This window comes from Prunus mume, linkage group LG3 (assembly GCF_029339155.1).
Source record: "Prunus mume cultivar Tortuosa linkage group LG3, ASM2933915v1, whole genome shotgun sequence".
NCBI lineage: Eukaryota > Viridiplantae > Streptophyta > Magnoliopsida > Rosales > Rosaceae > Prunus > Prunus mume.
The window spans coordinates 11211950-11239831 of NC_142700.1; the positions used below are offsets into that span (position 1 = coordinate 11211950).

The 27882-nt window shown below is 41.6% G+C and overlaps 1 protein-coding gene across 1 annotated transcript; it reads right to left on the reverse strand.

Moving 5' to 3' along the window:
• Positions 1–18587: 18587 nt before the first annotated feature.
• Positions 18588–23919, reverse strand: LOC148918736 (uncharacterized). Its single transcript, XM_089047966.1, is given in 7 exon segments — positions 18588–18718; positions 19068–19564; positions 19730–20020; positions 20370–20597; positions 20765–21620; positions 21623–21986; positions 21988–23919. Coding segments are annotated over 7 exon segments (4299 nt in total).
• Between the last annotated feature and the right edge of the window lie 3963 nt (positions 23920–27882).

Sequence of the window (27882 nt, forward strand, 5' to 3'; positions counted from 1 at the left end):
GATCCATTTAGTAAAGTAGTCGGTGGCGATGATCATCCATGTCCTTCTTGTCGGGCACGGGTGGTAAGAGACCCACTAAGTCAATGACTCATTGCATGAATCGCCATGGACTATTTTGCAGATGGTCAACTTCGGCACGCAGGTTAGGGATCGGCTTGTATCGGCGTGATCACACTTTTTGACATATTCAGCGAAGTCGTGGCGCATGGTAGGCCAGAAGTAGCCTATGTTTAGAGCCTTCTAGGCGAGTGATTTGCCCCTAGAGTGGTTGCCACACTCGCCGCCGTGAATTTTGTAGAGGACCTCAAGTGTTTGAGGGTATTTTATGCAGGCGAGATGAGGACCGGAATATGATCTGCGAATGAGCTTGCTGCCGTGCATATAGTATCTCGCGGCCTTCTACTGGACCTTCCTAGCTTCGGACTTGTCCGTTGGTAGGTTCCCACTCGCTAAGTAGTCGATGATAGGGTCTTGCCAGTTGGGGTCCTCGTCAATTTGCATTATGTCGATTGGCTATATTTCTTCAATGCTTGGTCGGTCAAGGTGTTCGACCAGGATGGAGCATCTGAACTAGGCATCCAGTGCTGACCCTAGGCTGGCTAGTGCGTCTGCATACTCGTTCTCTGCCCGGGGTACTTGTTGGATGGTGAAGGTAAGGAACGCCTTCAACAACTCCTAGACTTTGTCAAGGTACAAGATCATCCTTGGGTGCTTCGCCATGTATTCACCTGACGCTTGATTCGTGATCAGCTGGGAATCTGAGTAGATGGCTAGCTTCTTGATTGCGAGTTCCTTTGCCAAGCGCAGGCCGGCGATGCCTCGTCTTCGCCTCGTTGTTCGAGGCCGGGAAGCCAAGCGTGATAGCTTGCTCCAACAAGGTTCCATCCGGGGTGATGATGACGACACCCGCTCCAGCTCCTTTTGGTTTGACGCTCCGTCTACCCGCACTGCCACGTGTCTCCAAGTTGGCTAGGTCCAGCGGATGTCCCATCTGCTCTTGAATTTTCTTTATTTTTGTTGACCAATTTCTCTTCTTCGGCTGATGGGGTGAACTCTACCACGGTCTGCTAAAGCCTGGGCTTTTATTGCGCTTTTGGCCGGTAGATGATGTCATATTGGCTTAGCTCTATAGCCCACTTCATGAGTCGCGAGAAGCGTCTGTGCAGGATTGATCTCAAAGGAAAGTCAGTCATGACGATGACTCGATGAGCTTGGTAGTAGGGTCGTAGCTTTCTCGCGGAAACTACAAGAGCCAAAATGAGTTTCTCCAATTTTGGGTAACGAGTCTCCGCATCGAGGAGAGCTTTTGACGTGTAGAATACCGGATGTTGGGCCCCACTCTTCTCGAATGAGAGCCGAGTGACAGGTGAGTTGGACATGCCAGTACACGAACAAGTCCTCACCAAGGACTGGCTTTGAGAGCAGAGGTGGTGAAGTGAGATAAGTCTTCAAACTCTGGAAAGCTACTTCGCACTCCTCATCCCATTTGTCTCTTTGTCCTTTCTTCAAAGCTTTGAAGAATGGTTTGCACTTGTCGGTTGATCTCGAGAGGAATCGGTTGAGGGCCGCTGCTCTGCCGTCAGACTTTGTATTTCCTTCACTGTGGAGGGCGACTTCATCTCGAGAATAGCTTTAATCTGACGTGGGTGTGCCTCGATACCTCGTTGTGTGACTAAGTATCCCAAGAATCGGCCGGAGGATACCCCAAACGTGCATTTACTAGGGTTCAACTTCATGCGATATTGGCGGAGCAGGCTGAATGCCTCGGCGAGGTTTTTGAGGTGATCTGCACGTTTTGGGGCCTTGACCAGCATGTCGTCCACGTATACCTCCATAGTTTTGCCGATTTGCTCCTTGAAGATTTTATTCACCAGCCTTTGGTAGGTTGTTCCGGCGTTCTTCAGCCCAAAAGGCATGACCTTGTAGCAGAGGTCCCTCTCTCGATGATGAAAGAAGTTTTCGCCTTATCATCCGTGTGCATCAAGATTTGGTTATAGCCGAGTAAGCGCCCATGAAGTCGAGGTGATTGCCTGGTTGAATCCACGAGTTGGTCGATCCTCGGCAATGGGAAGTTGTCTTTTGGGCATGCTTTGTTAAGATCAGTGTAATCGACACAGACTCTCCACTTGCCCTTCTCTTGTTTTGCTACTAGAACCACGTTGGCAAGCCACTCGAGTAGGAGACCTCCTCAATAAAGCCGGCAGCTAGAAGTTTGTCAATCTCGCCGATGATAGCGACCGCTCAAAAGCGAAGTTGCGTCTCTTTTGCGCCACCGCTTGCGCTAGGGTTGACGAGAGCCTCGGTGGCGATGATTTTCGGTCGATGCCGGGCATGTCCGACGGTGACCATGCGAACATATCTTTGTTATTCTGGAGGAATGTGGTAAGCTCCTTCTTCTCGTCAGGGCTTAGGCGCGAGCCGATCCGCGCTTTTTTGTCTGGCGATCAGGATCCAAGGGTATTAACTCAACGCGTCTTCCTCGTGTTCCCATCATTCTTCAGAAAGACCTCGGGACGGATTTCTTCGGATTGGTCCTCGATGCTTTGATTGCTATAAGATAGCAAGATTCGGTTGTTCAACTTCCTTCGACCGCCGCTCACAGGAGGAATTGCGCTTGTTTGCTTTTCTTTAGCCCTTGGCGAGCATTTCTCGCCATTGCCCGATCGCTGATTTGGCCGACACCGCCCGTGATTGGGTACCGAATTTTCTGATGTGTGGCGAGGTGATGGCGTTGATCTTGCCAATCCATGGCCCGCCTGCATGCCGCTGTAGGGTGAGACCTCATCAATGACCATGAATGTTTGCAAGCAGATTACAGGTGAAGAATAGACGTCGAGGTCTATCGTGCCTACGGTAACCGTTGTTGCACCATTAAAGCCGGTCGTGATCTGGCTGATTTGTTGATTTTGCCTCAAGCCCATCTCGCCGGATGACCGCTAGTCGTAGGATATTGGCGCGCTACCTCGTCTCGCATGGATTCGGTCGACCATGGCCTGCGCGATTTGAATGCTGACAACAAGGGCATCATTATGTGGCATGTCGAGGCCGATCAGATCTTTCTTTTGGAAGCCGATTATAGGATCGTCTTCACTGGTAGAAGGCCGATCGAGACTTGGAAGATCATAGTGGCCTGCTTGATCTTCCTCTTCTTTTCCTTGCCTGGTCACCCCGACTCCTTGGCGCCGGCTAGGATTGTGTTAATCCTTATGACCTTCGGGTGGTTCTTGGCGGTGTCTCGATCTTCAATTTGAATGGCTCGCCGCGATGAACTCCGTGCAGTGACCTTCTCTCACGAGTTCTTCAAGGTGTGCTTTCCAAGCGAGGCATTGTTGGTAGTGTGCCCGTGTGTCCCATGGAAGGCACAATATTTGCTAGTATCCCTCTTGTCTGGATCTCCTTTCAAGGGTGGCGGTCTTCTTACCCAAGGTTTGTTTTTCACTTGGGCTAAGATTTGATGTATGGGGATGCTGAACTTGGTGTAGTTCTCTCCTGCCTGCAGCGTCTCCTTGTGGGTGTGACCTGCGCTTATCCTTGTTCTTGTTGCTAAATCCATCGCTTCTTTGACCTGCCCGCTTAGTTGGTTGATCTTCCTGCTTAGTAGACTTTTTGCGGCGATTCGATCGTCATCCCAGAGCGCGTAGCGCCCGCGGTCGCGAGACCTCCGCCAGAGTTTGGCCGGGAGTGATAGTCAGCCGCGATACAAGTCGTGTTCAGCTGGAAGGCCTTTCTTGAAGGCAGATGACGCGATTCGGTCGTCGCATCCTACAATGTTGGCCTTTTCTGCTTTGAATCTCTTGATGTAATCTCGAAGGGATTCGCTTCGGACTTCTTGCGCAGGTTGTGTGGTCAGTGGTTCTTCTTGATCGCTCTAAGAGGTGTACTCTTTGGTGAAGACGTAAGCCAACTCCTTGAAGTCGTTGATCGACCCGGATGGCAGGGTGTGGAACCAATCTTGTGCTGCTCCTCGCAATGTCACTACGAATACCTTGCACATCAACGCGTCGTCGGCCTTGTGGAGGATCATGACGCTTTTGAAGTGTTTTAGGTGGCTCTCGGGATCGGAGTCCCCTTTGAAGTGTATAAACGAAGGCGTGGAGAATCGCCGGAGGAGCAGCCGCTCGATTTTGGCGGGAAAGGTGTGGAGTTTGCTCGGTCGATCTCCTTGCGTAGTGCATCGCCGGTGTTCCCACCAGTCTTCGACCTTGAAGTCGGTCATTCATAAGCTTTTCAACGTCCTCCATACACATTGCTGGTCGATCATGTTGGCGACCTTCGCGATTCGGGCGACGCGTTGATCGAACTCCTCCGGTCGCGAGGGTCGACGTTCTCGTCTGCGCTGCCTAGGCGGTGTGTTGGTGGACTGCGCTTGCGAGAGATTCTCCATAGCTTGTCGACGAGAGCCGTCTCTTCGTGAGTGAGCAGCGGAGCGTCCTTCCTCGTGGTTTTCATTGTGAGGATTATCCGGTTGACCACCCTGGGGACGTAGCCTCTCGTGAACATTCGTCTGCGAGTGGACAGCTGAGCGCCTTTCTTCACGACCTCGTTGCGATGGTTGTCCGATTGTCCTCCCTGGGCGCCTAGCCTTTGAAGTACATTTCCCGCGGTCCCAAGCGGGCGTGGACGTCAAGTCGTGGGCCTAGCCTCTCGCGCATGTTGTTCCTCGAACTTAATCGCCCGAGTGGGGCTCGCGGATGCTCTGTGACATGTCGGCAGGCCGATCAAGTTGTTGTCCTCGCCTTGTCCGCCTACTCCGCTTGACCTACCGGGTACCGTTGAGCTGCCTGCCGGTGCGTTCGTCCATCCTTCTCTCTTCGCCTAGTTGTCCAAGGCCAAGGTTTTGAGCCAAGCTGATTTGGTGGAGGAGTTGCCTCATCAGATCGCTTTGGTCATCCATTCTCTGAGCTAGCTGGTCAACTCTCGCACTAAGGTCCGCTTGACTTCGTGGATCGTGAGGAGAGAAGTGTGTGGAGCCCAATTGCACACGGGCTAGGTTTCATTGAGGCGCGGCGGAGCGTGTGTCGAGCGTGGAGGCAATGAAGGATCGCTTGAAGTTGCTCCAAGACCGGGCCTAAGTCGGCGGTGGTAATAAGCCCACCTTGATGAGAGGTTCCACCATATTCGGCGGCGGTGGCCGGTGCGGTGGTGAGAGGTGGTGGTGCCACCATGTCGATTGCGGGACCGTGGGTGGAGTGGCTTTGGGCCGTCGCGGATCTAGCCATCGCGGCGGTTTTGCCTCTCGTCTTCATGCTTCCAACCATGGTTGTTTGGAAGGCTTCGGTGGATTGGAAAATAGGAGGAACGGATTCCTTGAGCACGCGTTGAGTATAACTCGTGCTCTCAATGAAAGCACCAATTTGGAGGGAATGATTTTCCCCACGAGAATATTCGTCAAAGATTCCTTCGTCTTCTCCGCTTCTCTTTCTCCCTGCAAAAGCAGATCGGAGTAAAGGACCACACCCGGGGGGTGTTGGCCAAAGGCCCTCCGATGCCTAAGTTAGGTAAGGTATTTCAAGGAAAACCGGGTGGCCGGAGCCGTGTGTGGTGGCCGGAGCCTTGTGTAAGGGAGAGAAAGAAAGTGGTGGCTAGGGTTTGTGAGAAATGATTTCTGCAGAGTTTCAGTAGGAATTTAGACGTACCTCCACCATTGTGTGTGGCTATGCTTTTATAATGGTCTCGGAGGCTAGGGTTTCAGAGGAATAATTCCGTAGATGGAAGGGAATTATTCCTCCCCTTTATGGAATTGATTTGATCAATTAGGGATTTGATTTATTAGGGTAAATCAAATCCCTAATTGTGGTAGGTATCAAGTCAAATCTTATTTCAATTAGGTAACTCCTCATTTAATTGAGAATCGGGGTAGGAATTAGGAATCAATTCCCAACCCAATTAGGTAGTCTTCAATTTAATTGGGTAACCCCCAATTAAATTGAGTAACTCCCAATTAGGTTGATTAATTCCCAATTAGGTCAAATAATCCCCAAATGGAATGAATTATTTGACCTAGGGTTTTGACTTAATTTGGTTACCACAGTCCTCACATTCTGTAAAAATGGTACACGCAATATTTATTTATTTATATTTTTCTGATTACATACATACTAAATATCTTTTAGTATAATTGTATCTATTCTACATACAAAATATCTACAGCTTCTCAGTCTCTATAAATCTGTGCTCACACCACCACACTTTCATCATCCCCATCAAAATAATACTATTTCAGAACCTTTCTTCCTATAATGTTCATCCACCAAATTTCTTCCATTAACCTCTCAACGTCCAAATCATTCTTCTAGTTTACAAAGTGTGTGTCTTGGTCATGCATCATACCATTCTAAGCTTCCTTTTATCATGAGCAATGAAGTAATTGTTGTCTCTTTCAGTCGTTAATTTCTTCTGCATTTTTTGAAGCAGGTACGTAGTCTTTAAGAACTCGGAAATTTGTCTTTCTCGTGTTTTCAAAGGCATGCCTAAGCGCGCTTGGGGCGTCGGAGCGAGGCGGAAAGAAATCGCTGAAGCGTTCATCTATTTAGCAGTTGCACGTTTAGCGCCGCGAGGCGTGAGAGGCGTGCGGCGTGGCAACGGTGGCGAGGCGGACGAAGGCGCCGCTCGCAAGCGGCTGCGAGAGGAAGAAGATGACCAAGCGTGTTTTTAAGGGTTCGCTGGCAATGAAACGACTTCGTTTCATATAGTTAATAAAACGCACGCGTTTAGCATTGAGGTTACTTAAAGAAACCGACGCGTTCAAGATGCCTTTTTTATTATTTTTAAATCATGATTTTTTGTTTTTAACAACCAACATGCTTAACGCCTCACTTTGAAACACCACTAACCCTTTTTCACTGAAACACCACTACTTACCCTTTTTTTTTTTTCTTCCTAAATTAATATATTAACGTGGATATATATATATATATATATATTTATTTATAGTATAACCCTAATATATAAACTGAATTGTGTTTTTGTTTTTATGTTGAATAAATATTTTAGATTTAGGGATTGATTATTATGCATGAATGAGACCATTAGTACTTATATTTGATTATACTTAATACATTATATCAGGGTTCAATAATAATTAGTAGTATAATTTAATTGTGTATTAGAATAAATTAATGTTCAAAAGGCTTACGCCTCAACGCTTCAAGGCTTACGCTCGCATAGCGGATAAAACGCTTTGTATCTACGCCGCCTTTCAAAACATTGGTCTTTCTCCACAAATTAATGGCTGAAATTGCCGTTCAAGTACTCTACCACAAACTCAAGCCTTCAAGAATTCACAATGTCCATGATGATGTCGAAAACGCCAAGAAATGTTTAGAGAGGATGCGAGCACATTTAAGGGATTACTCAGCAGCATCATCATCATCAGACCTTGAAGTGCTTCAAACTCGTGTAAAAGAGATCCAAAACATAGCTTATGAAATTGAGGATGTTCTTGTGAAATTAGAGATTTTGTTAAGAAGAATAATTCTTTGTTGTTATTGATAGAGCCAAAAGGCTAAGTATTTATAGAGATATTACAAGCTTAACTAGGAAAACTAGGTTACTTGGAGACTACTCCAAATCAATTACAATCAACTAATAAAAGGAAACTAAATAACAATGTAATAACGTTCCTAATTTCCAACACTCCCCCTCAAGTTGGAGAGTGGATATCAAGAACGTTCAACTTGCACAAGAGATTGTGAAAGGTGTTACTCCCAAAGGTTGCTGATAAAGAGGTAGTGGTGTCACTGCTGTAAAGGGGGCAGCTATGTCGCTGCTGTAATGGAGGCAAATGGGACAGCGGTGTGCTGCTATAAAGGGGGTTGTTGCTCCTCTTCAAATCCGACGATGTATGAGTCGTGAGTTGAAGGAAGCAGAACCCAAATAAAGTTGTGCTGATGTTCAGTGCATGTTGCATGTATGGAGGTTGTTGTTGATGTTGCTGATGTGCAACGATGGTGATTTTGTTGCTAATGTGCAACAAATGTTGTTGATGATGCCTTATCTTGAGGCTGAATAATGATGCTGCTGGGGCAGCTGAATGATGGTGTTGCCTGGTGCAACCGATTGATGATGTTGCTGGTGCAATTGTGCGGAAGCTATTGATGATGGTGTGCAACTGCCTGTGTTTAGCTGATGTGTGACAATGTGTCTATCTCCCATATCTGCCCCTCAAATCCGAAGCTTGTAGAAGGTCGAGATTTGGAAAAAGAGAAGAGAGAATGAAAAATAATGATGAAAGAGGGATCAATGAACACAGTGGCTGGTCAACAGTGGTGGTGCTAGTGTAGAGCCTCTTGCGTTTGTTGGAGATGTCGTGGGTTGTCCAAAGACATGATGGCTCGGTGAGCGTTGATGAGGCTCACGGAGGAAATAAACGGCTCAGTGAGCAGCGACGAGGCTCACAAAGGAACCGCAATGAAGACGGGCGCGGTCTACGCAAGCGTAGACGACTTAAAAAAATGATGGGTAGGCTCGATGAAGGCCAAAGATGGCGTGGTTGTGGCAAGCGTAGTAGACAAGAAAACAAGGGCTCAATCTGATTGCAACTAAGAGCATGACTAGAGATGGCTCAATATGATTTGTATATAGAGCAATACTCGGAGGTATGAAAAACATAAGGAAATTGCAGCGCCAAAGAAGGGTGCGACTGTTGGTTTAGTTAGATGTAGGAATTGTGGGATGGTATGGCTTTGGTAGCGGGAATAAAATATTGATCATTGAGGAGAGGGTGAACAAGACGACTGTACAAGATGAATACCCATCATGGGTGAGGGATGAAAAGCTCCAACGACTCTCAATTTGGCAGAGGATTTCAAAGATTAGCAACTAGGGTTGTGAAACATCGGATTGTGAAGAAAATAAGGTTTGTAAAAAGTTTCAAGAGACGCCCTAGAATCGGTGCTCTGATACCATGTGAAATTAGAGATTTTGTTAAGAAGAATAATTCTCTGTTGTTATTGATAGAGCCAAAAGGCCAAGTATTTATAGAGATATTACAAGCTTAACTAGGAAAACTAGGTTACTTGGAGACTACTCCAAATCAATTACAATCAACTAATAAAAGGAAACTAAATAACAATTTAATAACGTTCCTAATTTCCAATAGTTCTTGACAAGTTCATGCTTAAGGTTCCTCATCACTTCCCTAGCAATGGATTATCTGAGAAGTTTCACGACTTTGTTCATGATCATGACCCCTCAGTACAGAAAGCAGGCCATGAGTTCTCCTCCGCAATAAAAAACATCATCGACAACAAGCTTAGTTTTCTTTCAGCTCTAAGTCAATTCACCAAGTTCTGAGACGTGACCAAGAAGGCCGACCAAGTTCCCGTTGGTGTATAAGTGTGTCTGCTGAAATGTAATTAGAATAGGAAGATTATATTCTTTAAAAGGCTGCGTTGGATCATAGTCCAAGTGTACAACAGAGAATGTTTTAGCTTATGCCACTTGTCATTATCTCATAGGGTAGCATGAATGGCTAAGATTGAGTGATGTAATGAGGAATATTCTATTCCTAACGGTTTTGTTAGAATCACAATATATGCATGTTTTGGAGCTGAGCTAATTTAGATAGCCAGCTTCTTATCCAAGCTCTCTCACTCAGAAATTCACTACTCTTTTTCTCTCTGAAAATCTCTCTGCATTTCTTTGAATCTTATTACATTTCTGATTGAATTAATATGCAAGATTATGGTCCGCATATACTAACATGGCCTCAGAGCCAGGTTTGATCAAGTAATACTGGGCGTTTTAGTGGTAAGCTATCGAAGCTGCAGCTGAGCTTGAGTTTTGCAGATCTGAGTTTAACATGGCTGGGTCACGTGGTGGTGAATTGAGAGCACCAATTTTCAATGGTGAGAACTACGATTTCTGGAGCATAAGGATGAAGACCATCTTCAAATCTCATGGACTGTGGGATTTGGTGATAAAGGGATTTGATAGTACAGATATGAAGAAGTCAGATGAATCTGATACTAAGAAAAATGAGAAAGAAGAATCAAATGGTAGTGGGAAATACATGGTTGCTGAGGTACTCCTGACGGATGCTAAGGCTCTTGGATTGATTCAAGGAGCAGTTTCAGATAAGATATTCCCACGAATCTCTCATGAGGAGACATCAAAAGGTGCCTGGAACATTCTGCAGCAAGAATTCCATGGAGATAAGCAGGTAAGAAGTGTTAAATTACAAAGTCTTAGAAGAGAATTTGAATATACAAGGATGAAAGATGATGAATCCTTAACTGCTTATGTTACTAAACTATTTGATTTGATAAACCAAATGAGAAGTTATGGGGAGGAATTACCTAGGGAAAGGGTTGTTTAAAAATTGCTCATTAGTCTGCCATCTGCCTATGATTCTATCTGCTCTGTTATTGAGCATTCAAGAGATCTGAATATCATTGAAGTACAAGAGGTAGTAGCCTCATTGAAGAGCTTTGAATTAAGGTTGGACAGACATTCTGAAAACAAAACTGAGAAGGCATTTGCTAGTCTCAGTGTGGATGCCAAATCAGTTAAAATTGGTGATCAATCTTCTAAGTAAAACAAGAGTTGGAAATCAAAAGGCAAGAAGTGGGAGAACAAAACAAATGATGGTGCTAAAAATCCTTGCAAGCACTATGGCAAATTACACTTTGGAGAGTGCCGATTCAAAGGAAAACCAAAGTGTTTCAATTGTGACAAACTTGGTCACATAGCCAAGGATTATTACAGTAAGGAACCAACACAGCAAGTCAACTATGCCAACCAAGTAGATGCTACTCCAACTATGTTTTATGCTAGCAATGCAACTAATGCTAGTATAAAAGGAGGTGATGAGGTATGGTACTTGGATAACGGATGTAGCAATCATATGACAGGAAGGGAGGATCTACTTGTTGACATTGATAGAAATGTGACTGCAAAAGTTGAAATGGGAACTGGACAGCTTGTGGAAGTCACTGGTAAGGGCAGTCTTGTGGTTGAAACCAAAATGGGGAAGAAGTACAACAAAGAAGTCATGCTAGTGCCTGGATTGAAAGAAAACTTACTTAGTGTGGGACATATGATAGAACATGGTTATTACTTGGTGTTTGGAGATCATAAGGTGGAGATTTACAATGACAGTTCCTATTCCAACTTGATTGCAAGGATACAAATGAGAGGCAACCGAAGTTTCCCAATGAAATTGCAGGCTGACATGTATCTTGCCTACAAGGCTAGTGTTTGTCACTCTACTGCAATGTGGCATAGAAGATTGAGGCATCTAAATATGAGCAGTCTGAAATTACTGCAAGAGCAGGAAATGGTTGTGGGATTGCCAGAGATTACAGATGTTACAGAAGTTTGTGAAGGTTGTATTCTAGGCAAGCAGTACAGAGAGTCATTTCCAAAGGAAGCCTCTATTAGAGCATCAACCCCTCTAGAGCTTGTACACAGTGATATCTGTGGTCCAATTCAAACAACTACAAAAGCTGGAAATCGATATTTTCTCACTTTCATAGATGACAGCACAAGAATGTGTTGGGTTTATTTTCTAAGACAAAAGTCTGAAACACTGAGTGTGTTCAAGAGATTCAAAGCTACTGTGGAGTTGCAAAGTGGCTATAAATTAAAGAAGCATAGAAGTGATCGAGGAGGAGAATACACCTCAGTGGAATTTGACAGGTTCTGTGCAGATATAGGCATAGAAAGGCAGCTAACAACTCCATATACACCACAGAAAAATGGTGTAGCAGAGAGGAAAAACAGAACTATTGTAGAAATGGCAAAGTGTTTGTTGCTAGAGAAGAATATTCATCTTGAATTTTAGGCTGAAGCAGTTAATACATCAGTTTACATCTTGGGCAGGTGTCCAACCAAAGCTTTGAATAAGAAGACACCATTTGAAGCTTATAGTGGAAGGAAGCTTGGAGTTAAGCATCTGAAAGTGTTTGGATCATTGTGCTATGCTCATGTTCCAAGTCAACAAAGGCAGAAGCTGGATTTGACAAGCAAAAGGTGCATTTTCTTAGGCTATGAAAGTTGTGAAAAGGGGTACAGACTTTATAGTCTTGAAACTGGAAAGATAATTGTGTCTAGAGATGTTGTGTTCAATGAAAATGCAAGCTGGGATTGGGATACACAGAAGGGAAGAAGTGTGATGATTCCAATTGCTGAACCAACTTCAAGTAAGCAAGGCAAGAATGAAGCAGCAGTAACTCTGAAGTACAAGCTGAAGAAGGTGAAACATTTGACACTAGTGCTGAATCTAGTGATCAAGAAAGAATGCCAAGCTCCTAAGACTTTGATCACACACCTTGCAAGTACAAGAGTATTGCAGAAATCTATGAGAAATGCAATATGTGCATTATAGAACCAGAGAGTTTTGAAGAGGCAGCAAATGATGAGTCCTGGAAGAAAGCTATGGAAGATGAAATTCTAATGATAAACAAAAATAACACTTGGGAACTTGTGAATAGACCATCTGACAAACCAATTATTGGTGTTAAATGGGTCTATAAGACAAAACTGAACTTGGATGGATCTGTGCAGAAGAACAAGGCACGGTTAGTGGCAAAGGGATATTCTCAGAAGCCTGGAATAGACTTCAATGAGACCTTTGCACCAGTGGCAAGATTGATACTGTGGAGAACCTTGGTGGCAGCTGCACAGAGAAACTGGAAACTGTTTCAATTGGATGTAAAGTCGGCATTTCTTAATGGAGTGCTAAATGAAGAAGTGTATGTGGATCAACCATCTAGTTTTGTGAAACAAGGAAGTGAAGATAAGGTGTATAGGCTGAAAAAAGGCTTTATATGGCTTGAAACAAGCTCCAAGAGCTTGGTATGAAGAGATAAATTCCTACTTCATCAAAACTGGTTTTTATAGGAGTCCAAGTGAAGCTAAATTGTACACTAAGATGTCTACAAGTGGTATTCTCATTGTTTCATCTACGCAGGAAGTTCAAAAGAAATGATGGCTGAATTCAACAATGATATGATGAGACAATATGAGATGACTGACCTAGGATTGCTTCATCACTTCCTTGGTCTTGGAGTCCTACAAACTGATACTTGCATCTTCTTACACCAGAAGAAGTATGCAAAGACCTTGCTTGACAAGTTTGGACTCAAGGATTGCAAGTCTGTTGCAACACCATTGGATGTGGATGAAGAATTTTCAAAGGTGGATGGAAGTGAACTAGCAGATGAAACCTTGTATAGGCAAATGGTGGGGAGTTTGCTCTACCTGACTGCAACCAGACCATATATCATGTTTGCAGCAAGCCTCTTGGCTAGATTCATGCATAATCCAACCAAGAAGCACATGGGAACAGCAAAGAGAGTGCTGAGATATATTCAAGGCATTATGAATTATGAAATAGCTTATGAGAAGGGAAAATGAGCAGTGCTAATAGGTTACTATGACAGTTATTGGAGTGGAAGTGAAGATGACATAAGGAGCACATCCGGCTATGCATTTAACTTGGGGTGAGGTGTGTTTTCTTGGGCTTCAATCAAGCAAAGCAGTGTTGCTCTTTCAACAACAGAGGCTGAGTATATGAGTGCAGCAGAAGCTACTGCACAAGCTATGTGGCTGAGGTTTGTGCTATCAGACTTTGGGGAAGAGCAAGTAGAACCAACTAAATTGCTATGTGATAACACTTCAGCTATTGCTATATCAAAGAATCCAATTCATCATCACAAAACCAGACATATTAATCGAAGGTTTCATTTCATTCGAGATGCACTTCAAGATGGTGAGATTGATCTACTATATTGCAAAACTGAAGAGCACCTTGCTGATATTGTCACTAAGCATTTGGCAAGAGATCGGTTTGAGTATTTGAGGAAAGCTCTAGGAGTCATTTCAGCACAACACTTAGAAGGGAGTGTTGGTGTATAAGTGTGTCTACGGAAATGTAATTAGAATAGGAAGGTTCTACTCTTTAAAAGGCTGCGTTGGATCATAGTCCAAGTGTACAACAGAGAATGTTTTAGCTTATGCTACTTGTCATTATCTCATAGGGTAGAGCATGAATGGCTAAGATTGAGTGATGTAATGAGGAATATTCTATTCCTAACGGTTTTGTCAGAATCACAATATATGCATGTTTTGAAGCTGAGCTAATTTAGATAGCCAGCTTCTTCTCCAAGTTTCTATCTCTAAATTCACTACTCTTTTTCTCTCTGAAAATCTCTATGCATTTCTTTGAATCTTATTACATTTCTGGTTGAATTAATATGCAAGATTATGGTCTGCATATACTAACAGTTCCAGCACCGCCGGAAGGGGATATAATCATTTGCCTCATCTCTTTCTTGAAGAGGAAGAAATAGTGGGGTTTGAGAAGCCTAGACAGAAACTCATCAAACAGTTGGTGGAAGGAGATAACTCAAGGCCTTTTACCATCATTTCGCTTGTAGGTCCTGGCGGCTCTGGCAAAACCACTATGTTGAAGAATGTTTTTGAAAATAGAAGGGTCCAAGGGTTTTTCAATTGCCATGCTTGGATTGATGTGCCGTGTGACTTGTGTGCCCGGAAACTCCATGAGCTCTTACTTAACATGTTAAGCAAATTTGACTCGAAAGGCAAAAGGGAGGGACCAGATCATCATGAAGATCCAAAAGTGCAATTGAGACTACTTCTTGAACAAAAGAGGTTTGTGCTCGTTTTAGATAATGTTTGGAGCAACCAAGATTTGGAATGCAATGTAAATGCTATTCCAAATGGTTTGCTTCGGAGTAAAGTTATTATAACTTCTCGTACATTCTATGTAGCTTCTGTGAGAGCAAAATCTCCTGCGCACATCTATGATTTTGATAAGTCCATAAATATACTCATTTATGTACTCTTTTTACTTAGGTTTTGTAGGAGAATTAGATTTAAAAAGGGCTTATTACTTTACTTTTCTGATTTTCAGCTTTTCTGCGCTCTTAGAAGCTTTTTAAGGAAAAATCAACTTTTCGGAGGAATTTTAGAGCAAGGCCAATTGGAGATGAAAGCTAACATCTTGAAGTTCAATCTGTGATTTTTCTAGAATTTTCTACCAAGCCAATTGGTACAGTATTACAAGTAAAGTTAGCCCACGTGCAGACAAGACAGTTTCATACATGTTACGTGAATGTGAAGAAATGGATCATCCCAAACCCTAATGATTCAAAAGTTGTTTTGAGCTTTGTGAAGGAAAACATCTTTTCTAGGTTTGGAACACCAAGAGCCATTATCAGTGATGGAGGCACTCACTTTTGCAATAGGTCATTTGAGGCACTTTTAAAGCGGTATGGAATTACACATAGGGTCTCGACACCTTATCATCCCCAAACAAGTGGACAAGTGGAGATTAGTAACCGAGAAATCAAGCAAATCTTGGAGAAAACCGTGAGCCCTACGAGAAAGGATTGGAGTTTGAGACTTAATGAAGCATTATGGGCATATAGGACAGCTTACAAAACCCCCATTGGTATGTCTCCTTTTCGTTTGGTTTATGGTAAAGCATGTCACCTTCCGGTTGAGCTTGAACATAGAGCATTTTGGGCAATCAAGAAATTCAATTTCGATATGAAAGAGGCTGGAGATGCAAGGCGACTCCAATTGAATGAATTGGATGAGATGAGGAATGATGCTTATGAGAGTGCACGGATTTACAAGGAAAAACGAAGGCATTTCATGACAAAGCCATTCAAAGGAAGACCTTTGAAATAGGGCAGAAAGTCTTGTTTTCAATTCACGCCTTCGGCTATTCCTGTAAGTTACGTTCTAGATGGTATGGTCCTTTTGTTGTTACTAATGTTTTCCCTCATGGTGCAGTTGAGATTCAAAATGACAAGATGGGAAACATATTCAAAGTGAACGGACATCGCTTGAAGCCATACTATGAATCTTTTGAGCTTGGAAAAGAGAGCATGCTTGTGGATGCACCACCCCCATCTATTGTTTAATCATCTAAAGAACCGTGTCTGGCTGAAGACTTTAAACTTAGCGCTTCTTGGGAGGCAACCCAACCATTCTTAACTTTTGTTTTAGTTTATGTGTGATTTCTCATAAATTTTCAACACCCACAACTTAGATTTTGCTAGTCCTCGAGCAAAACAAAACGGAAAATAAAACCAAAAAAAACAACGACTCAAAACAAACAAACAACTAAATTCCCAATATTGATCTCAGAGATAATCACCAACGGTTAACTCACTTCAAAGAAATAAGCAACATTAACTCAAGACATTATCAAAGGGTTAACCAAACTTTAATTGAACAACTTGGAGTGTCGTGTGTGAAATAGCCAACATTAATATAACCACGACTTAAGCTTCACAAAAGTTAAATAACCAAATAAGAACAAGCTTTAACTTCAATTCTCACCAAGGATGTTCACTCCAATGAAAACACTCGAAATTTGACTAGGTAATGTCACTCATGTATGTGAGAAGAATCAAAGCAATAGGATGTACTCACATAATTGAAATAAAAGCACAAGACATGAATAAAAGATCTCATGGGAAGATATCGCATACTTGAAAATATTTAAACCATCCGACCATAGTCCTTCCACACCTATTCTCCACCTGAGGAATCACACTTCTCCTTGGATCAAGTAGGACTTTCACTAAGGTTGAAATAGGGCTTAGGGTGATGGGTGAAACAAGAAAAAGATATGGATGAACAAACGAAGTCTAAGGGCTAAGTAAAGCTTTCCATGAAATTATAACATCTTGCACTTTAGCACACAATTTTATCTTGATACTGTCTTAAATATTTTTTTTTTTTTTTACTTTTTTTTTTTTCTTTCTAACTCCATTAGCTTTCTAATCAACCCATGTAACAAGTGTTAGGCCAATAACTCCCAAGCTAAATAGCTTTAGGGTATTAAGTGTAAAACACTCCTCGGGCTTAAAAACTCGAGTTGAAAGGCTTCGGAATCATACTTTCTTTTTTCTTCTTTTTTTTTTTTTTTTTGAAACAGTATCATATACACATGATTGAACATTTTGTGCAATTCTCCCTTAACCATGAAAGTGCTCTACAAAGCTCCTTAAAAGGGTGTAGGATAAATATACAAAAGGTTAAGGTGAGGAGAATTGGGTAAAGAATGATAAAGGCTTACATAGAAGGCACAAGGGGTTGACTAGGGATAAAATTGATATGGGTTGGCTAGAAAGGCTCAAACGAATGAAACAAGGCCTATATCACTTCCTGGGATCCATGTGGTTCATGAAATATGCCTCAAATAAATAATGAAAGTAGTTCTAGCAAACAATTTAAACATCCTCAAGTATTTGGCCAAAACAAAGAATAATGAGATCACAACGACTTGTAGGCGAGAAAATTATAGAATAGTATATAACACTCAAGAAAGAAAGAGATAGGCTCAAAAGCTCACATAATAAGGGTTGTATAAGTCTACACTAGCCTTATTTGCGAATTTAAATCATGTGAACTCCAATCGAAAATCATATTAATATGGCTATGTGCAAAAAGATTTACCAAGTCTAATCACAAGAATAAGGCTAACACAAAGATAATGTAAAGAATTATTGTCATGCTCACAACTTCTTGAAAGTAACTTGTAAATAAAATTCAATCTCATCATAGAATTGGGAAGTGACTACTACAAACAAATAAAAACAAGACTCAAAGTAAAAGAAAATATTTTTTGATTTTATGACATTTTTCTGATTTTTTTTTTTAAATATATTTTAAGGAGAGACAAAATTAGAAACAAGACAATACTCAATCACCCACAACTTAAAATAAACATTGTCCTCAATGTGTAAAATAAAGAAATAAATTAATGGATAATCAATTAAAGAGAGAGAGGGTTTGAGGACTTCCCGGGTTTTCTAGGTGTGCGGAGGGGCAAGAATTTGTTGAAGTGAGAGGAGATAAACAAGGCAACGAACTCACACACCCACAACTTGTGTCTTTGAATGCCAACGGACTAGTAATAGCTCCTAAAAGTCACGGAATGTGATGAAATTGGAACGAAATTGAGCTGAATATGTAATCATGAAAATCTGGAAATCTGACATTTAGCAACGAAAAATCTGATGAACACCGCGGCAAAAAACTCTTTCGTGACGAAAAATCTGATGAACACCGTCGCTAAAACCTCTTTGGTGACGAAAAACTTCAAATTCTGGGCAGAACAGCAGCTGCTGTTTTTAGTGTTTTAGGACTTTTTGAGCTTCAAATCATCCTAAAACATAATGTAGGCCATTGGAGGCCCCCAAACCTGGTCCAAATCGTCATAATAACCATTCGAAACATGTTGGTGGCATCGAATTGACCTGAAAAACAGCAAAAAATAAATTAAGCAGAAATTCTAGTTTTGACCAAAATAAGAACATAAAAGCTATTTTTCTGTTTTCTGGTATCTAAACTCAGCCAATGACCAAAAAAACTTATGGAACACATTTGAAACATGCTGCAAACACCCTAGGGCTATAAAAATGTGAAAATTTTTCTTTGGAACACAAAATCCATTGTTTGATGACCCAAAACATAACAAAAACAAAAATTTGAAAATTTATGAGAAATCACACATAAACTAAAACAAAAGTTAAGAATGGTTGCGTTGCCTCCCAAGAAGCGCTAAGTTTAAAGTCTTCAGCCAGACACGGTTCTTTAGATGATTAAACAATAGATGGGGGTGGTGCATCCACAAGCATGCTCTCTTTTCCAAGCTCAAAAGATTCATAGTATGGCTTCAAGCGATGTCCGTTCACTTTGAATATGTTTCCCATCTTGTCATTTTGAATCTCAACTGCACCATGAGGGAAAACATTAGTAACAACAAAAGGACCATACCATCTAGAACGTAACTTACCTGGGAATAGCCGAAGGCGTGAATTGAAGAGCAAGACTTTCTGCCCTATTTCAAAGGTCTTCCTTTGAATGGCTTTGTCATGAAATGCCTTCGCTTTTCCTTGTAAATCCGTGCACTCTCATAAGCATCATTCCTCATCTCATCCAATTCATTCAATTGAGTCGCCTTGCATCTCCAGCCTCTTTCATATCGAAATTGAATTTCTTGATTGCCCAAAATGCTCTATGTTCAAGCTCAACCGGAAGGTGACATGCTTTACCATAAACCAAACGAAAAGGAGACATACCAATGGGGGTTTTGTAAGCTGTCCTATATGCCCATAATGCTTCATTAAGTCTCAAACTCCAATCCTTTCTCGTAGGGCTCACGGTTTTCTCCAAGATTTGCTTGATTTCTCGGTTACTAATCTCCACTTGTCCACTTGTTTGGGGATGATAAGGTGTCGAGACCCTATGTGTAATTCCATACCGCTTTAAAAGTGCCTCAAATGACCTATTGCAAAAGTGAGTGCCTCCATCACTGATAATGGCTCTTGGTGTTCCAAACCTAGAAAAGATGTTTTCCTTCACAAAGCTCAAAACAACTTTTGAATCATTAGTCCGGGTAGGAATTGCTTCCACCCATTTAGAGACATAGTCAACAGCAAGGAGAATGTAAATAAAGCCATAAGAGGAAGGGAATGGTCCCATAAAATCAATACCCCACACATCAAATATTTCAACAATAAGAATAGGCGTTAAAGGCATTTGATTCCTAGAGCTGATGTTACCGGTTCTTTGACATCTATCACATGTGGAACAATAAGTATATGCATCTTTGAACAAGCTTGGCCAATAAAAACCACATTGCAATACTTTAAGGGCTGTTTTCTTAGGACCAAAATGTCCACCACATGCAGATGAATGACAAAAGGTAAGTATAGAATTAAATTCAGATTCGGACACGCACCTTCTAACAATCTGATCTGGACAATATTTCCATAAGTATGGATCATCCCAAACATAATACTTACTCGTTTTGACAAGCTTATCCTTTTGAGCTCGAGTGAGATCCTCCGGAATCAGTTTTGAAGCCTTGTAATTGATAATGTCAGCGTACCAAGGGTCCTTGGCTTCGAGGGTGAAGAGTTGCTCATCGGGGAAACTTTCACTTAGAGGAAGCATGTCCTCTTCTTCATTGGATCCTTGCACCAGCCTACTCAAATGGTCAGCCACCACGCTTTCACTCCCTTTCTTGTCTCTAATCACCAAATCGAATTCTTGAAGCAAGAGAGTCCACCTAATCACCTTGGCTTAGCGTCTTTCTTTTGGAAAAGGTACCTAAGCGCTGCATGATCAGAGAATACAATTACTTTAGTGCCAATAAGATATGATCTAAATTTCTCTAAAGCAAAAATAACAGCAAGCAACCTTTTCCGTAGTTGAGTAATTCAACTGAGCATCATTCAAAGTCCGGGAGGCATAATAGATGGTATGTGGTACGTTGTGCACTTTTTGTCCAAGTACAGCCCCCACTGCATAATCCGAGGCGTCACACATCAACTCAAAGGGAAAATTCCAATCTGGAGGTTGTATAACAAGGGGCAGACGTTAAAAGCTCCTTAAGCTTGTTAAATGCAGCCAAGCACGCTTCATTAAACTCGAATTCCACATCTTTGCCAAGCAATCGACATAAGGGCCTTGATATTTTTGAAAAGTCCTTGATGAAACGCCTATAGAACCCTGCATGTCCTAGGAATGACCTAATCTCCTTCACAGTTGTTGGGGGCTGCAAGCTTTTCACAACATCGATTTTTGCCTTGTCCACTTCAATTCCCCTACAAGAGATAATGTGACCTAATACAATACCTTGTTGTACCATGAAGTGACACTTCTCCCAATTGAGCACTAAATTGCATTCCTGACACCTTTTCAACACTAGAGAGAGGTTGTGAAGACAAATATCAAAAGAATCACCAAAAACTGAAAAATCATCCATAAATACTCTATTATCTCCTCCACCATATCAGAAAAAATTGACATCATGCAACGTTGAAAAGTGGCAGGTGCGTTACATAAACCAAAAGGCATACGCCTATAAGCAAACGTACCAAATGGACAAGTGAAGGTGGTCTTTTCTTGATCTTCCGGAGCTATGGCAATTTGATTGTATCCGGAGTATCCATCCAAGAAGCAATAATGACTATGACCTGCAAGACGCTCAAGCATTTGATCAATAAATGGTAACGGAAAGTGATCCTTACGTGTCGTGGTATTGAGCTTTCTATAATCTATGCATACTCTCCAACCCGTTTGAATTCTTTGAGGCACCAACTCATTGTCTTCATTCTTCACAACGGTAATTCCGGATTTCTTGGGAACAACTTGGACGGGACTCACCCACTTGCTATCCGAAATGGGGTATATAATTCCCACGTCCAAAAGCTTCAAAACTTCCTTCTTAACGACTTCTTTCATCACTGGATTCAGCCTCCTTTGGGCTTCCCTTGTAGGTTTCGATTCTCCTTCCAAAAGGATCCTATGCATGCACTTTGTAGGGCTTATTCCTCTGATGTCTGCAATGGTCCAACCTAGGGCAGTCTTGTACTCCCTTAGAACTCGAATTAGTTTGTCTTCTTCGGATGCACTCAAATTAGAAGCAATGATCACAGGCAGCGTCTTTTTGTCACCTAAATATGCATATTTCAAGTTCTCCGGAAGGGGTTTTAGCTCAACTTGTGGTGCCTTCACAATAGAGGGAACAAGCTTATTAGTAGATAATGGAAGAGACTCAAAAATAGAGTTAAACTTACCTCTTTGGGGAGGCAAGGCCTCAAGTATATTCACCAGCTTCAAGTACGGCTATGTTCCCTTCTTTATTCACTGCTTTCGGGGCTTTGGATGAGTGCCCTCTCCAATGGCGTCTCTCCTTGTGATGCACTAAATGTTTCTTGTACCATTTGTTCAAGTACATCTATGGAAAAACAAGCATGATCATCGTTAGGATATTTTAAAGCATCAAATACCTTAAACTCCACGGTTTCCTCATCGAATGCCATTGTGAGAGTGCCTTCATACACATCAATTTTTGTCCTTGCTGTTCTCATGAATGGACGTCCTAGAATCAATGGAAGGTCTTTTCCAGGAATAGGAACTTCCTCCATCTCGAGCACTAGAAAGTCAGCTGGAAAAATTAGCTCATTCACCTTGACCAAAACGTCTTCCAAAGACTCCCTTAGGATACTTGATTGATCGATCAGCCAATTGTATGCTCACGGAAGTCTTCTTAAGCTCACCTAAATTTAAAGATTCAAAAACAGAAAAAGGCATCAAATTAATTGAAGCACCTAAGTCTAATAAAGCATGTTCAAACCTTTGATTTCCAATGAGACAAGGTATAGTAAAACTCCCTGGATCCTTTAGTTTAGGAGGCAATTTACGCAATAGCACAGCTGAGACTTCTTCACTCAAGGCCACGGTTTCATGCTCCTTGAACTTTCTCTTATTTGTACAAAGGTCTTTGAGGAATTTTGCATAGCTTGGAATTTGTTGGATCGCATCAAGCAAGGGAATGTTCACTTGCACTTTTCGGAAAGTCTCTAGAATGTCCTTTGAAACTTGCTCCTTCTTTGAATTCAAAAACCTACGAGGAAAAGGAACTTTTGGAGTAATCGAATGATTCACAAGAGAACTTACCTTAGAGTTGTCACTTGGAACCGTAAGCTTGGAAAAGGGGGCAGCCACTGTTTTGGTTGAATTTCTCTCCTCCTTGTCAACATTTGCCACCTCTTTTCCACTTCGAAGAGTAATCGCCTTTGCTGTTTCATGGCCTCCATTAGGATTTGGAATGACTTGGCTTGGGAACTTTCCTGGCTCTCTTTGACTCAAGGAGGCTGCAATTTGTCCAACTTGGTTTTCAAGGCTCTTGATTGCTGTAGACATTTGTGCCTGTGTTTGCCTTGTTTCCTGCATAAAACCTTGAGTGCTTAATGCCAAAGAATTAATTAACTCTTCTAAAGACTTACCTTGCCCATGAGGTGGTGGTGCATTTTGTTGAGGAACAAACTGATTTTGTTGAACTGGGGCTGTTTGCACATTTTGGTTGTTCTTCCATCCAAAGTTAGGGTGTTGCCGCCATCCCGGATTATAGGTGTTAGAAAAAGGATCGTTTCTTGGCTTTTGTTGCTGCATATAGTGTGCTTGAGCCATCTCTTCTCCATCACCATACAAACTTGGACAAGACTCCGTAGGATGTCCGGGATTAGCACACACGACACACACTTGTGCTTGAGGGATTAATTGCTTAACAAGGTTAGTCAAATTAGCTATTTGAGGACCAATATCACTAGCACTTACCTCATAAACACCTGCTTTCTTTGGGGGAGCTCTCCGGTAATTAAATTGTTGAGAGTTTGCTGCAATGTTCTCAAACATCTCCTTAGCTTGAGTAGCACTCTTGTTCATCAAGCCTCCTCCACTAGTAGCATCAACCATCATCCTCTCCGAATCAAGTAATCCCTCATAAAAGTATTGCATAAGTAGCCAATCTTCAATTTGGTGATGAGGGCACGAAGCTAGGAGTCTTTGAAACCGATCCCAATACTCATGAAATGATTCTCCATCTAGTTGCTGCACTCCCATGATCTCCTTCCTAATATGGTTAGTCTTTTGAGCTGGAAAGAACTTTGCAAGGAACTTGGAAGCCAATGCTGTCCATGTGGTGATAGATGCACTAGGTAAAGAATAGAGCCACTCCTTGGCCTGTTCCTTGAGTGAGAATGGAAACAAACGCAATCTGATTGCCTCATCACTAATCCCTCCATTGTGCATAGTTGCGCACACAGCAAAGAAATCCTTGATATGTATGTGAGGATCATCCCCAACCTTGCCATAGAATTGTGGCAAAAGGTGAATGGTGCCACTCTTGATCTCAAAGGTGGTTGTAGTGGCTGGATATGCAATGCAAGACGGCTGGTCCAATGCTTTAGGAACCGTGAAATCCTTCAAAGGTCGGGTGAGGTTGTTAAGTTCCAACGCGTCTCCCATCTTGATTGGAAGTGTATCTTGCTTATTTTTATCTCGACGGAGATAACGAAGTGTGTTCTCTAGTTCAGGGTCGTATGGTATAAGCTCGTGACTCTGTGAACGACGACCCAGCATATACCTGAAAATTGAAAACAAAACTCAATTAGATTGACAATCCCCGGCAACGGCGCCAAAAACTTGTTGGTAATTTTTAACAACAATATTTAAACCTTGCAAGTGCACAAATCAAATGATAGTATAGTAAGCAAGCAAGGGTCTTTTAACAACAATATTTAAACCTTGCAAGTGCACAAATCAAATGATAGTATAGTAAGCAAGCAAGGGTCATTCCCACAGAGATTGTAATCTAGAGAGATGTTTATCAATGTCAGATTTGAGCAATTTGTTATCAAAAGAAGATACTCGGAGTCTATTCTACAAGAAGGCTTTTCAAGATGATAAAGAAGGAAAGTGTCCACCCGAGCTTAAGGAGTGGGCAGATAAAATCCTCAAGAGGTGTGAAGGTTTACCCTTTGCAATTTCAACTGTTGGTACTTTGCTAGCAACGAAACGATCAACTCCAGTGGAAGAAGTTACATGACAGTCTGCACTCCAATCTTCTGATTATCAGCCTAATTTTGCAGCCAAGTTACAAGGATCTTCCAAAGCCATCTTAAAACTTGTTTCTTGTACTTCATGTTTCTTGAAGACTACTCCATTAGCCGTGAAAGGCTAATTCGTTTGTGGGTAGCCGAAGGATTTGTGATGCAGGGAAGACCAAAAATACCAATAGAGGAGGTTGCAGAAGGTTATCTCAAAGAACTGATTGGAAGAAATTTGGTTCATGCAAGTACAATGGAGGTCAATGGACGAGTCATGAGCTGTCGTGTTTTGAACCTTGTCCTTGAGTTCATCATCTGAAAAGTGGAGAATTTCATCACTGTCTCATGTGATAAAAACTGCATGTAGTATTCCTGGTGAGAAAATTCGACGCCTTTCTGTTCATAACGTTAGTATGGCCAATTTGTCAAGGAATAGAGACTTAAGTTGTATTCGTACCTTACTGGTGTGTGGGCACACAAGTTCTCTCTTTGAGCTTCTTAAGACCATTAGATTTTTAAAGGTTTTAGATTTGCAAGGTGTCCCTTTGGAGGACTTTCCCAATTCTGTTGTTGGTCTCACTCTCTTGAGGTACCTATGTATGAGGGAAACCAATGTTAGAACAGTTCCAAAGTCCATAAAGAAGCTTGGATTCTTGGAAACCTTGGATCTTAAGCAGACCAAAGTGACCAAATCACCAGCACAGATTTATGCACTTCACAATTTGAGGCATCTTTTAGTCTATCGCTACAATGTCCCGAATTATGTGACATTTGGAGTTGCAAGAGGAGTGAAGGTTTCTGTAGGCAATATTGTAGCTTTGTGCTGCATACAAAAGTTGTCACTAATTACGGTGAAAAACAACAGAAAAATCATAAGTGACTTGGGGAAGCTGAAAGGTCTTAGGAAGTTGGGGCTGACAGATCTTGAAAGAAAAGATGGAAGGGACTTGTATTTTTCTATTAGAAAATGCAGAATCTTTCAACACTTGACTAAGATCAACGAACAAGGAGGAGTTTCTTGACTTGGATCACAAGGAATTTCCTCCTCACTTTCTGCAACGTCCATATTTGAAAGGGTGGCTAGAAAGGCTGCCCAAGTGGATTTTCCAGCTCCATAGTGTAGCCAAGATTGGTTTAAAGTGGTCAAAACTAGATGCCAATGAGAGCCCATTTGAGGCCCTCCAAGCTTTGCCTAATCTGATGGAGCTCGATTTGGTTCGCTATTACACTAGGGAAAAGTTGGAGTTCAAAAAGGACACGTTCAAGGAGCTGAAGATATTACACATTGAACAATTTGATCAGCTAAATATGATGGTTGTCCAGAATGGAGCAATGCCTAAGCTCAAGAAGCTGACCATGACCAGATGTCAGAATTTGGAGTTACTTCCACTCGGCATTGAGGGTCTAAGATCACTCGACGAACTGCTTCTATATGACATGCACAATTTATTCATTGCTAGGCTTCAGAAGGGCAGTGAAGACCTGCAGGCGGTTGAGCACATTCGAGTCATTCATTCTTTCTATCTCGGGAGCAATCAATGTTTCACTGGATTTCAGAATCTCTCTTGATTTGCTTTGACTCTAGAGAAGAAGCATGAGGTGAGTATAAAATTGCTTATGTTTTGTTGATGACTTGCAATGGGTAAATCTGCAGCCACTTTCTCTAACTTGGGATTAATGTTGAAGAATATAAGTCTCACGTCGAAAACTTGACTAAAGAAAATACAAAATATAATGAATGGTTCCTCCACTACTGATATCACCGAGGTCTTTTGTGATAAAATCTCACATATACTGGGCTTTGTAGGTGATTAAGTTGTAGACAATATTGGTATTGCTAATTGTCAGGGCGGTTGGTCCGTTCATTAGCATTTTGACTGACCTTTTTTTTTTCCTTCCCTTTTTGTTTAGGCCACATTGGGGAGAGTAGCTGAACTGAAGGTGAAGATGGGTTACAACTCTATTGAATTGAAGAACACTACGGTCTGTTACATTCATTTTTATTAGAACAGCATATGTGTGGCAAACTGATCTCCATGCATTATTAACTATATAATTTGCTTTGTCTACGCATTTATTTAGTGGACTGTAAGCGCAAAACTTTGATTTATTCATAATGAAAATTGAGGCATGGTGCAATTAGTTTAGATGCTCACATTCTATATAATACCTTACAATTTGGTTTGTACTGTTGCAACAAAGACTTCAATCGTCGGATAAATGAGTTATAACTTAAGGAAGTTGAGTTGTTTTAACCAAATCATATGTGCAACTTGACCAATTTGAGATGGGTGAGAGTACAGTTGGAGCTCTCGTTCTCTTATATTCTTTTTTAATAACTCTCATTTCCTTAATTAGGGTTCAACTTTTGCATCCAATGTGTTGCCTTCGGGAACCTCCACTCCTGCAGCTCCATCATCACGATCACAGCCGCGATTGAGTAAAAGATGGCTCATATTGTTGAACTCATAAATCTCTTTTGGTAATTTAGTCACTAGACCATTCCAACCATTGGGGTGGAAACCCAAATTTTCAGTTTTGATAGCAAAATTCTTCTCTGGTAATTTAAGTTTAGCCCCAATATGGTTGGAAATGGTCTTATGTGTATTCTAAGTTTGAAACTCTAATATATTTCAAAATCTTAAGATACATTCCAATTTCAATATAATTTTTTGCAGTACTTTCGGATGTCGGAATTGATTTGGACTCACCAAATTCGAAAATTTTGTATATGACTGGCCTTCATGTACTATGATATGTGACTTTTCTTAATAAATTATCGTATTTGGGCCGGAATTTATTTCGTACCAACCATGGACTTTTTTGGGCCTCAACATAAGGTTTTAATGAGGCCACACTTGTTACATTACTAAAGTCCGGTTTCTTTTTGTATTATGACAATGTTGTTTCAATGAAGTTATCTCACTTTGATAAATAAATAAATAAATAATTGTTAATTTCTTTTTTCTTTTGAAAAGTCATATGTTTTCTTATTTTAGGTAAAAAGTCATTTTTTGTCCCTATAATTTATCACTTTTACCATTTTCATCCATGTAGTTTCAATTTGATCAATTTTGACCATGTAGTTTCAATTCTAAGCAATTCACAGACAATCCCCAATTTTTTTTTGTCAAATTACTATAATATAGAGGCGCATTTCAGTCCAACTTACAGCCTCGCCACAACCACCCCCACAAAACCTAGCAGCCCCTACCCAACCACCTTCTCTCATCCCTCCCCCTCACCACCCAACCTCCTCCTCCTCCTAACTCAATCCACTCCCTATCCTATAACCACGACCCAACCACCCCCACAATCACTGTATCCCCTGCCTCCACAACCACATTTCCCTCTCTCTCTCTCTCTCTCTCTCTCTCTCATCAAACTCCAAAACTAATTACATGCATTGCCTAAAACCTCTCATCATGAATCCAAGAATAAAGTGGGACTTGAGACTTGAAAGCATAAGAAAAGCTACATTAAGGGTTGCTTGGGT